The sequence below is a fragment of the Panthera onca genome, chromosome A1 (assembly GCF_046562875.1).
Source record: "Panthera onca isolate mPanOnc1 chromosome A1, mPanOnc1 haplotype 2, whole genome shotgun sequence".
NCBI classification, from domain to species: Eukaryota; Metazoa; Chordata; class Mammalia; order Carnivora; family Felidae; genus Panthera; species Panthera onca.
In genome coordinates this window covers 158,687,960-158,702,400 of record NC_138339.1, presented here as the reverse complement: position 1 = coordinate 158,702,400, position 14,441 = coordinate 158,687,960, and the positions used below count along the sequence as shown (strand labels likewise).

At 56.5% G+C, this 14,441-nt stretch overlaps 1 protein-coding gene across 5 annotated transcripts in view; it reads left to right on the top strand.

Moving 5' to 3' along the window:
- Positions 1-2,230: 2,230 nt before the first annotated feature.
- Positions 2,231-14,441, top strand: part of TFDP1 (transcription factor Dp-1) — a 40,261-nt gene continuing 28,050 nt past the window's right edge. Inside the window, exons 1-2 of one of the 5 annotated variants that reach the window (XM_078452710.2) lie at positions 2,231-2,278; positions 3,061-3,132. In XM_078452710.2, the coding sequence (XP_078308836.1) occupies positions 3,121-3,132 (12 nt within the window). In that variant the 5' untranslated portion in view covers positions 2,231-2,278; positions 3,061-3,120. Of the gene's footprint in view, positions 2,374-2,779; positions 2,802-3,060; positions 3,133-10,189; positions 10,374-14,441 lie in introns of those variants that run through there. The other 4 variants (XM_078452704.2, XM_078452716.2, XM_060636613.3 and 1 more) reach the window with 4 other exon arrangements.

Genomic DNA, 14,441 nt, shown 5'->3' with positions numbered 1-14,441 from the left:
GGGAAGGATCTAATCATTTTGTTCTCATGAACCCGGAACAGAACCACTTTCACGCGGTAGCCTGCATGACAATCACGGCTGAATGCCAGCTACTTGAGGTGGGGGTAAGTCAACGCCTGAATGAAAGCATCGCTAAAAGTCATGCTTCCCGAACAACCCCTGCCCCAGATAGAGAGTGGACACTGGGGGATCAGGTGGACGCAGGCAGTCACAGGCTCACTGCTCATCAGGAAGGAGGCATTTCTGCAATCTAGTCTAGAGACTTCAAGGCAGGGCAGTGGCCACAAACATTTGGATCTTCAACCAAAAATTTTAGGAATTATGCTACCTTGGAACACAGAAATAGGTGTTCAGCGAGAGGCAAAAAACAACTCCAATTTTTTGCTCTTTCCCCGAGGAAACCAGGGCCTCTCGAGCTGTCTCACTGCCATGGTAGCTCTTGCGAGTTCGGCATTGTCTCACTCACTACCGTGATTTCTCTACAGACATCACTTAGAGTACTGGGGGTGGCTGTCTTGTGTGAATACCGTGGAATGACCAGAATCTTGAATTCGTGGGGGGATTAAGATTCTGATCCTGTCTCTTTCTGAGCCCCCAGCTCTCACCGAGAGGCTTGATGCCCCATGTACAGGGTCTAAGGGCTGAAGTGGGGCCTCTAGCCTGTGGGCAAATACTCAAATACAGCAAAAAATAAAGACATACTGTGCAAGGAGAATGGAGCTAGGACATGTGACCACTGGAGGGACAACACGGAGGTTGCGGGTTCGGATACCCCAGGGACCTGCTAAGGGGCCAAGAACTGTATAAGCTGCACCAGCAGAGAAGTACTACGTCCTCCAGGCAGGAACTTACAGGACTGCCTCTCCCCATCACCTCCACCATCCACGTTTCTTTGGTGCCCATTGTGTGCTAATCAGAACAAAGAAGGTGCAGCATTCTGCTGTCTTCCAGAAGAAACCAATGCTGAGTGTGGTGTTAACAGGTGAGGTGGCTGGTCAGGCAGCAGGCAGGGAAGCAGGACTAGACGTGAAACGGAACCACGGCTGCCCCCACAGGGCAGAGAGGCCTTTGCGCTGTGCTCCTCACCGCACACTATGCTGCAGCCCTGAACTTTGGACTCCAGCCGGCCCTCTGCTGGGTCTCTAGACCCTGGGGGCCCTGGCCCTGCCGGTGGTGGGCTCCAGGTAGAAGTCTCCAGAGCCTGGGGTGCACCAGGCCCACCCAGCGATGAGAAAACTGGCTGCCTGATTTTCCTCCTGAGCACCCCACCAGGATGTGGGGACTCGGGCTCAGGCTGGGTGTGGGCATGATCGCTGGCCCGGCAGGGACAGGTGGACACCAGGTGGTCAGGGCCCTCTGGACTGTGGGCACGCACCCCCAATCTTCTCTGTGCACCTACACACGCACATGCGCAAATACAGTCACGGCACAAACCCAGCTGGCCTTTCTCTTCCACAAGCACGCGTACACACGTGTACACATACACTGCCCACCTCTTCTCCACGTGAGCACACACCCGGCCTTTCTTCCTCTGTGTGCAATCACACATGCACACAGCTGGCCTCTATCAAAACGTCCACACACCTCCGCCTCTCTCCTCCAAGGGCATGCACGCCTGCACGTGCACACTCCAACCCCCCTCTCCACGTAAACGCCTGTGCGCACAAAATCTACCCTCCTTCCGCCTGCATGAACACACACCCACAAATACACTCATGTGCACGTGCACACACCTGGCCTCCTCTCTCCCTGGCGTATACCCGTGGACCCTCTCTCTCCTCCACCCCTGCACACACCTGGCCCCTCTCCAAGTCTGTGCGCACACTGGCATGTGCACACTCCCGGCCCTTCCCTAGGTGTGCGCCCACCTCCGACCCCTCTCTGAGCGTGCACGCACACCGGCACGTACACCGGCACGTACACTCCGCCGACTCTTCTCCCAGTGTGCGCGCACACCGGCACGTGCACACCTCCGGCTCCGATCCAGGTGTGCGCACACCTCCATCCCCTCTCCAAGAGCGCGCGCACCGCGGCGTCTCCGCGCCAGGCTCTGCGTCTCCGTCCCCGCCCGGCGCGCACGCGCACACTCACCCGCACCCGCCCGCGCTGAGCCCATCCCCCTCGGAGCGCGCGCGGGCCGCACCGGCGGGAGGAGGAGGAGGAGGAGGAGGGCGGCGAAGGCGCGAAAAGGCGCGCAGGCGCGCTGCGGGAGCCGGCCCGCCGCCCACGTCACGTCGCCGCGCCGCGCACGTCACGCCGCCCGACGCCCGCTCGCAGGGTGAGCCCCGCGCGCCGGCGCCTCGCAGGGCAGGGACCCCGGGGCCGAGCGCGCCGCCGGGACCCCGCCCGTGCCCGCGCGCCGGAGCGAGCCAGGTGCGGCGGGCCGGGGTCCCGCGGGGGGCGCAGGCGCGCGGGGCGCCCGCCCCGGTCCTGCCGCCGTCCCGCCGCGTGTGCGCGCCGGCTCCGCGGCTCCCGCGCCTTGGGCCCCGGGCGCCCCGCTCCCGCGCCGCCGTCGGGGACTCCGGGGTGGCCCGGCGGGGTCGCGGTCGGGTCGGGGGTCGGGGTCCCGGGCGGGGCCTGCGGGCGGGCGTCCCGCGGAGCAGCGGCGCGAGCGCCCGGCGGGGTCGGGGGCCAGGGTCGGCCCGAGCGCGGGGTCGGGGCCCCCGCGGGCGCGGCGCGGGGTGGGGGCGGTGCTGACCCGACTGCCGGTTCCGGCGCGGGAGGCGCGCGCGCGCGCGGCGGCGGCGGCTGCGGCGGCGGCCGGGTGACAGGCCCGCTGGGCCGGAAGACCACCTGTCACGGTGGCGGGGGGTGCGGGGGGGGGCCGGGGGTGGCAGGGTCTTTGTGTGGGCCGGGCGGGGTGTAGGGGGGGGCTGTATTTGCTCTCGGGCGGCGCCGGCGGGCAGCTGCCCCCAGGGTGGGCTGCGGGTCTGGAAAGCAGGGCTCCTGCCACCCGGAGGGTCCCTTGGGGGTGGCGGTTCCGGGGGGCCAGGCGTGAATGATTTATTCACTTGGTTTTCGGTTCTTACTCATTTCTTGGTTTTTGTTCTTTCTTACCAGGAAAATTAGTCTTCTCTGGAGGGTGAACGTTTATAGCATCGACTTCACGGATCTGGTAACATGGCAAAAGATGTAAGTATATCTGCTTCGTGCTACAGACACGTTTCCCTGGCACCACGTCCTTCGTACTTTCCCCACCTGGTTCGGCGCCATGACGCACAAGCTGCGGTGCAGTTTCTGTTCAGACCTTGGAGCAGGTGAAACGGGTTCAAGGTGGAAGGATGTACGGAACCCGGTGGGCTCTGTGGATGTGCGTGTCTCGCTTCTGCGGCGCCTGAGTGACACCACGGACTTTCTTAGTCTTTGCAGGCAGCGTGAATTCTAGTTCCATTGCTATGTAGAATGACACCCTTAGTTAGGTGAGGTCAGGTGCCCAGACTGGGGCTGGCCATGTGTGCAGTGACCCTGAGCACCTGTTCTGTGTGGGGTGTAGGCAGTTAATTCACCTTTCATCCGTAAAGCGGTAAGCACTTGCTTTGGCCGCCCCCCCCCTTTTTTTTTCTCAGAAAAATGAAATTTGGTGAGTCATGAAAAGTGAAAAATTCTACTTTCGCTTTTTCTGGATTTGTCACAAAACTGTAGAATACACTGAATAATTTTTTGAAACTTTTTCCAAAAAACTGGCTTTTAGGTTCAAAAATAGTGTGTTTTATTGATCCCGTAGTTCTTTGCTGCGCTTTCTTTCGCCCAGGCCTACCTTCCGTGCCTCTGGGGATGTGCTGTCTTGTCAGCATCAGGAGAAGGGGGCTGCGTGTCTCTTACCTGTTGCACAGGTTGCAGGTATGGTCCAGATGAGTTGCGTCTGCCCGGAACATGAGATGTAGAGAAAATGTGTCTCACGTCTGTGGAACCAAATCATAGGTGTAAGCCTTACCTTTAGTTCAGAGGTTTTAATGTTCTCCAGAAAGCCTAAGTGAACATGTGGCTTGCTCTCAGTGATGGTCAGGCACGCACTCATGTTAGGCTCCCACTCTCCAGCGCTGGGGTTAGTCCGGCAGAGACTACCGTGTGAATACATACTGCATCCTGTGCGCTGTGGCTGAGGTTCAAGTCATGATCCATACACGACTCAAGGCTGAGGTTATCGCCTCTGGTTACATTTGTTGGTGGCCATGCCCTTTTCTCTGGGAATTATCCCCCAAAGGTGCCTGGCAGTGGTATGTGCTCAGGGGCAGGTGATGTCGGTGTGTCGGAGGGAGCCTGTGCCAGAGTGCGGATTGTGCGTTATGGGAACCACGTTTCTTTATTAACTGAGTGACTCTTTGGAGTTCGTGGTGGCCTCTGGGGATGCAAAGACAGTCAAGGCCACTGCCATCTCCTCTGACGGTCACAGAAGTAGCCTCTGCACCGTCCTTTGTTGCAGCACGAGGGGTGGCGCGGTGGAGGCTTGGGGGCCATGAGCATAGTGGAGCCGTTTGGGCTGACAGGTGGTGTGAGGAGAAGCAGAAATGAAGTGCTTTACCAGTCCCGACAGCTGGGGACGTCAGGTGTGGCTGGAACCAGGTCTCAGCAGGGCTGGTGGACTGGACTGGAATGGGGTCGTGGTCCAGGGAAAGGCATTTAGCCTTTTCTCAGCTGCCTTACGTGGGGTGTGACGTCTAAGTTTGGGCAGGTGACTCTGGCAGCCAGTGGTGGGGAGTAGTGGGCAGTGTCAGCAGTTGGAGCTCAATGTAGGGTCAAAGCCTAAGCACAGGCGGGAGCCCAGCCCCTCGGGTTGGAGAGCGTGGGTTGGGACCCCGGCTTTACAGAGTTCTGGGGTCTCTGGAAGGCTGGAGGGGGCTGGAGTTAGGTCCTAGGGGTCACCGTGAAGGAGAACAAGTTCAGGAGACGGGCGAGGGCTCAGCCAAGCAGACTTGGTGCGGAGGATGAGGGAAGGTGGCATGGCAGCTTCCTCCCTCCAGTGGAGGCCCAGGAGCCCCTGCAGGTTTTGGGGGTGCTGCCCAGGAAATAGGCAGACGGCTTGAGCCTGTTGACTTGGGGTGGTGGGCGTGGGGCCAGCGACAGTGATGGCCGTCCTGACAGGTGAGCCGTGGGCCACGCTGTGGCCTGGATGGGCATCTAGGCACGCAGACTACTGTTGCAGGCTAACCCTGCAACCTGCGTCTCTGGCGGAGGGGCTTGATGCCGGAAAGACTTGTATCTTTTCACTCGTATAGTAGGTGTGTCTCAATTTGGAGTTGACAGGAGCCAGGCCCCCTGGTTTCTGTGTGCCATGTGCCTGCCTCACTTCTTGGCCTGTGGGCACAAGGTGGAAATGCCCGAGTCGAGGGTGGCCTGCTTGTTTTGTTCACGTGTCCATCCTGTCCGTCCTTTGCTATTTGTGGAGTGCCTGTGCCCAGCGGGGAGCACGGTGTGCTGTTCTGCTCTCCTGAAGCTCCTGGTGGTGGGAGATGGCAGACGAGTTGGGGTGCTTGGGGCATGGGTGAAGGGCGGAGTTGGGGGCATGGGGAGGCCTGAGGGCAAGGGGTCCGGAGGGGGACTAAGGACATGGAGGGGACCCAGGGGGATTATGCGGGGGCCCTGGGGACAGGAGGTCTAGGGGCAGGGGTCTAGGGGCAGTGGGGAGGCATGGGAGGCTGGGGCACGGAGGGGCCAGGAGTAGGGCATGGGGGGGGCGCTCTGGGACAGGAGGGCATGGGGGGGACCTGGGGGCGGGTCACTGGGCTGGGGCATGGGAAGGCAGGGCAGGGGTGACTGGGGGCCGGGGCCCATGAGGAAACAGTGCTGTTTCATGGAGATGGGAGGTCAGGAAGAGCTTGGAGGTGGGTGTGTGGGGCTCCAAGAGCCTGGACCTGGAGCCTAGGTGTTCTGGCACCGACTGCACTTTGTGTCTTCTGTCTCTAGAACAAATAAAGATTTGCATGTGTTTAAAAAGGAAATCAAGACACAACACTGTAATTCCTCTGCTTAAAAAAGCCTTGCGTTTTCTAGCAACATGTGAAAATCAGCCTGATTCCCTGGTAATTAGTAGCTGGCCTTTTATCTTGCAAGCGTGTCTCTTCACCTGGAGGGGTGCATGGCTGCAGTGAGTGGGCTGCAGTTGGGTGTGCTTGTGGCAAGGCCCCTTCTCCCTCCCGTGTCCCCAGCTTTACTCTCTGGCCGGGGCAGCGTGTGAGGGTGGAGACCTGCCACTTGTCTCCAAGGAGCCAGCTGGGAAGCAACGACCAAGTGGGCCCGAGGTCTTTGACGTTCATTTATTCTGATTATGTCGGTATGTGCTGGCGATGAAGAATTCAGATAGTAAAAATCCAAAGTCAGTATTTGTACCTGGTGCAGAGGTGAGAAAACTCAGCTGGTGCAGAAGCATGCAGTGAGCTGGGGTCTGGTCACTCCCAGAAGTGGTCACAAGCAACGGTTTTGGGGGCTGCTTCCAGAATTTCGTAGAGTACTGGCCGGTCCTGGGATCTGGGGCGGAAGCTCCCTGGCCATAGAGGCTGGCTGCACAGTGACGGCAGTTCCTCCTGTGGTCCCGACAGCCTTCAAGGCCGACACCTGGCTGTCAGTGCCGACAGAGACCGGCCTCGGGGCCTCCTACCAGCGTTCACGCAAGACCCCCTCACCGCACGCAGGCTGCCTCCTGCTGTCAGCCCTGAAGCTTTGGGACCCTCCTTAGATGTGCATCATGGGCGATGTTTCTGCTCAGAGTCCCAGCTGGGCAGGGCCCACAGTGGCTTGCATTTCAGTTACACCCTGGGACCGTGTGGGTCTCTGCTCACAGCCGTGGGCCTGTCCCTCTGTCATAGGGTCTCCTCATTCGGGGAGGAGGGAAATGTAATTGCTGTACTCATTTATGAAACTAGCTATCTGAATTCAATTTTGTGCCAGCCACAGCTCCCGTGAACACAGGTCACGGTTGGGAAAGTTGGCCAGGCTGAGAAGACAGTCATTTTCAGCACCAAGAAAGCCTCCTGAAGGAAATGGCAACTTCAGAGAAGATCCAGAAACTGTAATTGTTTAATACATGCTCATTGTAGGAGAAACTGCCATTGTGTGAAGTCAGGGGAGGACCTCTGCCATGAACACATGCCCGTGTGCGAGCTGCATGTGCGCAGCATGGCCCCGTGGGTGTTTCACAGGCAGAGTATGAGCTCCCCGTGGGCCCCAGACCCTGCAGGTCCGTGAGGAATGGGGAGCCAGCTGGTCGGTCTGTAAGGTCGCGGAGGCGCTTTGTGGGCCACTGTTAGGAGGTGGCTGCAGGTGTGGGAGCGGTGGGGGACCAGTCCTGGGCTGGGGCGGTGCATTGCCAGCTCCTGGTGGGGGAGCTGGTCCGCCTGTGTGCAAGCTGGTGTGAGTCCGCTTTGTGTTCTGTGATAGAAGATTCTCTACAGGTGTTCTGGAGAGCCGCAGAAGGCGTCCCATGTAGGCTTTGGGGGGATGATACCGAGGCCTGGTTCAATACCGCTAGGAGACCAAGAGCTTATCTACAAATACATGTACTGGGTATGGTTTTCAGCCCCAGACCTCGAGGGTAAAATGAGGGCTGGAGACATAAATGTGGCACCGAGACATAAAGACGGCACCGAGCCGTCTCCCTTGGTGTTGGTTGGAGTGCATTGTGGGACCAGGCGCTAACTCCCAGAGCGCCAGCCTGTCCTGTCCTGGCAGTGACTCCCCGGTGGGCATGGGGAGGGGGGTGTAGCCCACACGGGTCCCTGTGGTGGTGTGCTCACTCTTACACGGGCTCTGCGTGGGCCAGAGTGGGGTGGGGAGCAGAAAGCTGCAGCTTGATGAGGAGACGCCCTGGGTGTGTTGCTGTGGAACAGGTGTATGAATGAAGGCGTGCTGTCAAATTCACAAGGGACACGAAAGGGACATCCTTCTCCTAGAGGCAGTTCTGTGCCTTGGGCTTGTCACGAAGCCGCTAGGAAACGGCCCTGGCTTGTAGTGTGGCTTGTGGGTGATGCTTCCCTCACAGAACTGCCTTTCTGGAAAGCTGTGCTCTTGAGAACGTTCTCGTGTGGAGTCAGTGCCAGCTTCCTGTGTGTTGGGCTTTGCAGGGTCTGTTAGGAGGGACAGGGCTTGGGTCAGCCAGGGAGGTGCTTGGTGAGGGCACACAAGTGGGGTGTGGCCGCATCAGGGGTGATGCCCCTTCAGGCACCCACCGGTGGCCCCCAACCACCCCCTAGTACCCCCAGGCATCCCCCCCCAGTGCCCCCAGGCCAACCCCCAGACCCCCTTAGGAGCCCCCAGCCACCTCCAGGCCCCACCCAGCCACCCCCCAGGTGCCCTGTGCCTCAGTGTCCCGTGACTTGGTGTCATGCCCCAGGCAGGTCTTGCCGGGACACTGTGCTCCTTGGGGCCGTGCCTGGAGTAGCAGCTGTGCATGTATGCAGCATGTTGGGCTGTGGTAGGTGGTCAGCTATTGAAACAGGTGAATTGGGAGATGAAAACGGCTACAGACCTAAACATGTCATTGTAAATTCAAACGAACATTTACTCCCCAATCCTTTGCTGTAGGTGCGAGCCTTTTCTCCATGAATGGCCCGCTTGCTTGAGTCGCTTGTCCATGATGCCATGTCCGGGGAGGGGACAAAGGACACAAAGACATCAAGAGATACTGAATGTGGCCTTTCAGAGAGTTTGCAGGTTTTCCAGGGTTTTAATGATGCATGGCAGGGCATAAATGGTGCTTAGGGACCACACAGCAGAGTCCTACTGCACTCTGCCCAGATTTCTGGAGCGTGGAGAGCCCATCCCACTGCGTGGACGCACCCTAGGTCTCCGTCCTCCAGCGCCAGGGCTTTCGGGGCTTTCTGGCCACATCTCCACATTGTGTGGACCCATCATAATGTCCAGGGAGGAGTTCTTGGACGTGCAACTGCACGGGCACACGCATGAGTGTGTGCATGGGTGTGGGCAGGCTTGTGTGGACACAAGCGGGTGGGCATAGGCGGGCACGAATGGACGCGGGCGGGCAGATACATGTGCTGTGTCTTTAAGATGTCAGGTAACTTGTCAGAATGATTGTGCCAGTTTATACTTTTATCGCATTGTGGGGGGAACTCATTGTAACGACCCCTTTTTGAAATTCAGTTGGATCACAATTTAAAAGCCCACAAAACTTGGTCGATTTGCAGGTAAAATTTTAAATTGTGTTTTTAGCTTGCATTTCTGGATATAGAAGTTGAATCTTTTCCTTTTAGAACATGTTACTTTGTGAGTTGAAAAGCATCTCCTGTGTTCACTTTCTGTCCTGGTGTTTATTTCCTGTTGACTTGTATCCGCGCTGTATAAATTAACGATGTTCAGCCTTCGTTGGTGATTTCATGGCAGAATGTTAACATTAGGTTTGCTTTTGTCGTTTTAGTAAGGGTTGTGAATATAAAATGATTTCGACATAAACGTGCAGGAAATACACCTTGAATTTGCAGTTTGAATTTTAACGTTAGGTACAGACAGTTCTTAGGTAGTTTAAGCGAGTTTCCTGCATTTGATTGGTGAGTGTGTATATGTTCATCCTCATTCAGTGAGATCACCAGGACTTTCTGAGGCCCAAGTTGAGGTTAGTGGTCAGTACTCTTGTAACTTCCTGGGCACATGACTGTGCAGCGTAAGTATAGCCCACTAGATCTTTTCAGCCTTACACAATGTCTTCCTTCCTCTGCTGGGAAGTGTTAATAACTGGGATTACTTTGAAGGGGTCTTATGTTTCTCTTGTTTTACTTGCTTTTCAGAAAAGTGAGGATTTGAGTGAAAGATATCTTATTCTACCTGTATTGACAGGACCTCAATCCTGGTCTGCAAATTTGCCCCAAGGCTGAGTGTGAGCATCAGTCATGAAGTCATACACGGCCATGGCTTTGATCTGGTGCACTTCGAAATTAAGCCAGCTCGTCTAGAAGGTGTTTATTGTTCCTTCATCAGTATCAGTTCTGAAACATGTTCTTTTTTTAAAATTCAGGTGCCGTGTTAGGAATGATGTGCAGCTTATAAAAGACAGATATTTGCCTTAATGTCATCTGAGAAAGTAGTTCATGAGTTAGGATAGCTATGGGTTATGAGGTGTCTCATCCTTATTTCAGGGTGCCCTTGGTGTGCCCTCCCCCAGCACAAGCACAGCTCCAGCAGAAGGGAAGTCACAAAATTAAACAATGTCATGGGGTTTTGCAACCGCAGAGAGCTTTGAAAGCCTGGCCTGTAGACCTAGGTGCCAGCAGAGCACCTCCCAGCCGGAAGTGGAGGCTCCCGGGGGTGCCTCCCTCCTGTGGATGTGCCCCCTCTTCCCTTGACACATTGGACAGTGGCCCTCATGGAGCTGCATGACCACGTCTCACTCTGGGGGCAGGAGGGCTGAGCATTTGGTGAGTGTGCAGGTCAGTTTCTTGGATCCTGGACACTCTGACCTCTCATGCATCCTGGGTCACTGTGTATGGCTCGCGTGTGGACGGTGGTCCGAGAAATGGTGCTCACTCTGTTTTTGAGCTCTCCTTCCCCTGGGAAGGAAAAGGCTGGTGGTAGGGGATGAGGCTGTCCTGTCTGTCCATCCCTGCGGCTGCGGCCCACTTGGGCCCTTGGAGGTTGTGAAGGACAGTGGTACTTGTTCGAGCTCCTGGCCTCTGTGACTTGGTTTTTGTTAAAAGGAAAGTTGGGTTCTTTCTGAAAGGGAGAAATAATTTTTCCAGAAGGGAAGTCAGATCAGTGTGTTGTTAATTTTTAAATTAGCCAATAAAATAAGGCTACTCTACGAACAGAAAACGTCTCCACCTCTGGCTGTGTTAGTCCTCTGCTTTCCATGGGATGGCGGGTGTGTCCCGAGTGCACATGAAGCCGCGGGACCATGGGTATTTCCTGGAACCGGTTTCTGTGTCGGGACAGACGCAGCGATTCCGAGTGGATCCGCGCTGTGTGCTCTGAGCCCAGCTCTCCCTCATGCCTGTGGGGCAGCCTCAGGCAGAGTCTTCTCTGGGGGTTGGGGACTCATCTGCGGAACGAAGGTGACAAGCGTACCTTCCTCTCAGGGCAGTGAAGGTGGAAGTGCCAGCCACATCCTACGTGTGGTCCAGCCTGGCAGCACCGGGTGGGTCCTGAGAACAGGCCAGTGGCTCTGAAGGACTTGGGAGCTCACCGCGGGCCTGGGTCTCTCCTCCGTTCGCACACACACTTCTGTTCTAACCAGAGCTCCGGGGAGAACCCCACTCCTAGTGTGGCTGAGGGGACCAGCTCCTCCTTAGGGCCTGAGCTTGGGAATGAGTTGGGGTGCAGGGGGTCGGCAGGCTCCCAGAGACGGGGTGTCTGGGGGTGCTCCTTTACCGTTGAGCGCCCAGGTTCCCTTGGTGTGTTTTAGCTCCTGACCTTGGTCCCCGTCTCTCTGCTGACGGCTCGCTGCCTCCTCCAGCTTGCCCCGACCACGGTTTGGACAAGTGGAGTGGAAGGTGGGCAGCAGGAATTGGTCCTGGGTGGATGAGTCCCCGACTCCGGGGGCTCCCCCTTCACGGGGCTGAGGCTGGGGCACGGCCGTCCGGAGGGTGGGTGTGCGGGAGTTAAATAGCAGGGACTTTGGTTAAGGAGAAAAGCTCTTGGTGTGGCCATCTGGTTGGGTCAGACTTTGCTATTATACAGAAGGCAGAATCCTGTTCTCCTGGGCAATAACTTACTGATAAAACACATCCCAGCCTGCTATTAGTGTCCCCGTCAGGCCCAGGATGGTCTCCCGCCACCACTCAGCAGGTGTGAAAATGCAGTACGCACCACCCAGAGCTACCTCAGCGTAGACCTGCTGTAGAAACACCAGAAAGCAGGTGGAGGCAAATATTTAAAAATTGTGTTGGAGTCATGTTACATTGTCTTCCAGGCAATCTCGCATTTGTTTGTGTGTGCCCAAGAGTAATTTGACGTTTCTCTGGCAAAAAGGCAGAGGGTGAAGTGCAGAGTGCAGATACGGAAGAAAGCCGATGTCGTGGTTCCCGCTGCGTCTGTCTAGGAAGGGCTGTGACCGCGGGGAGCGAGGGAGATGATTCAGGGAGAAACCCAGCAGTGGGCTGGGGGTGGTAGTGCCACGATTCTGCACTCAGTTGACATTCCGGTTTGGAGCGGTGGTGGGGTCAGGCAGAGGTGGACGGGAACGCTGATTTCTGCCGGCGTCTCTGGTGGCGCTCACGGGAGCCAGAGAGCGCGGGCATTTCTGCACTGGGAGAGACATCCTGGAGTGCAGGTAACGAGAGCGCGGGAGAGGCCCACCTGGGAGGGGGCGGGGCAGCAAGGACAGCTGTAACTTGTGTGTCACTTGCGGGGTCGTGGCCCCTGACAGAGGAAGCCAAGTTCTCACCTAAATTTCAGATCCTGGTGGCAGTACTGCTCCATCTGCCACACCCACTCGCTCCCCTCCCCCCTACCTGTTGGAAGTTGCAAATTTGACTCCTGCCTCCTGCATCACCCCTCACTGGTGGACTCTCTCTTGAGGATGTGCGTCTCCCGTGGCCGCTCCCTGGAGTGTGCACTCTTGGTGTGAGTGTGCGTTTCTTCCGCAGGTGTGCTCTCTGCTCTCCAGCTGCCACTGCCCTGCCTGTGGCTCAGGGCCAGCGCTCAGTGACCCTCTGTGACCTTGTGTCCTGTTCTGTCCAGTCTGTGGATGTGGACCTCTTCTCCATTCGCTCCTGCTGCCGTCTTGGTTTCTCTTCTGTGGTTGCCCCTCAGGGTCCTGACCTCAGACGTGCGGCCTAGCCTGTTCCTTACCTATCCCTTGTCATGTCTAGATCTCATTGTCCTGCGGTTCTGTGTCCTTTGTTTAGAAAATAACAGCAGCCTTATGCATATCCACTTATAGAACACAGTCTTTCGTTAAGAATTCAAATGTCAGGGGTGTGTGGCTGGCTCAGTCACTTGATTGTCTGACTCCTGATTTTGGCTCAGGTCACGATCTCACAGATCATGAGTTTGAGCCTCACATCGGGCTCTGCACTGACAGTGTGGAGCCTGCTTGGGATTCTGTCTGTCTGTCTGTCTCTCTCTCTGCTCTTCCCTTGCTCTCTCTCAAAAAATAAATAAACTAAAAAAAAAAATTCAAATGTTAGAAAGCTGACAGTTGTTGAAAATCATAGTCCAGGTGATTCTACTACGAATCTTCTGGTGATTTTGGAGTTGACTCTCTAGGTACCTGTGTTTGAACATGCACATCTGTCACACAGCTTTACGTAAAAGGACTCCCACACTGTTCTCCGCTCTTTTACTCCACAACTTGGCCCTAAACAAACTGGTAACTGTAAACATAGATCATTACAAAGACACTTTTTTTTTTTTGAGAGAGGAAGGAGGGAGAGGGAGGGAGAGGGAGGGAGAGGGAGGGAGGGAGAGGGAGGATATACTTGCCTCATGAGTTGGGGAGGAGCAGAGGGGAGAGAGAATCTTAAGCAGACTCCACGCTCGGCGTGGAGGCCCAATCCCACGACCCTGGGATCACGACCTGAGTCGAAATCAAGAGTTGGATGCTTAATGGACTGAGCGTCCAGGTGTTCCTCTGAAGACACTTTGGTGGGACATTTGAGACGAATGCAAGTGTAGGCAGAGAGGATGTGGTGGTGACGCCTTGCACCCTGTCACTGTCCTGAGTGACGGCTGGCTGGCTGGCTGTGCACACTTGTCTGCCCGCTGGGTGGTTGTGAAGCTGGTTACAGACATGTTGTCCTGTCATTCACTACTGTAGTATTATCTCTGAAAGATGAGAACTCTCTAAAAGTGCCCCAAATAGCGAATAATCGTTTGTTAGTATCGTCAGAGAGCTAGTAGCTGGAATTCGGAAGGTTTGTGTCAGTGTAGAGCTGGTGGGTTGGATGTGCCCTTGTTTATGTAGGCCTGCTGATGGGCTTTTAGGTTGTTTCCGGAACCTGCCTTCACAGCAGAACTGTGACTACTACGCTGGCTGGTGGGCCCTCACAGCAGTGCCACGGTGTGGGTGATGTTGTGGCTCGGCAGCACCCTCCCTGCTGGGAGCGCTGGTGCCCTGGTGTCGGCCCGTAGGTCAGGTGGAGGCAGAGGCACCATCCGAAGCCCTGTTCTTCCACTGCCACTCCCAGCGTTCCTTCTTAGGTTGTTTCTACCTGGTTCTCTTGTCTGCGTGGCTACTTGGAACTGGTTTTTATGTGACGAACCGTAGCTCTACCTGAGACACGTTTGTGTAACATGCTACCTCCGATGGCTTTGTGGTGTCACCGTGGTGCCCTCTCTGTGGCGGGTGGGTAAGGCGGGAAAGTGCCCCACTTGGTGTCATCACGGGCTGCCCAAAACAGTGGCCTGGGACCGTGGTTTTGTTACCCACGGCTTCCGTGGCTTGCGAGTTTGGCTGCAGCTGTGCTGGCTCGCAGCCCAGGACCTGAGAGTGTCACACACCAACATGTACCCCCAGGTCCCTGTGGCAGGACCATGTCCACTAACTCACCTGGTCCTTG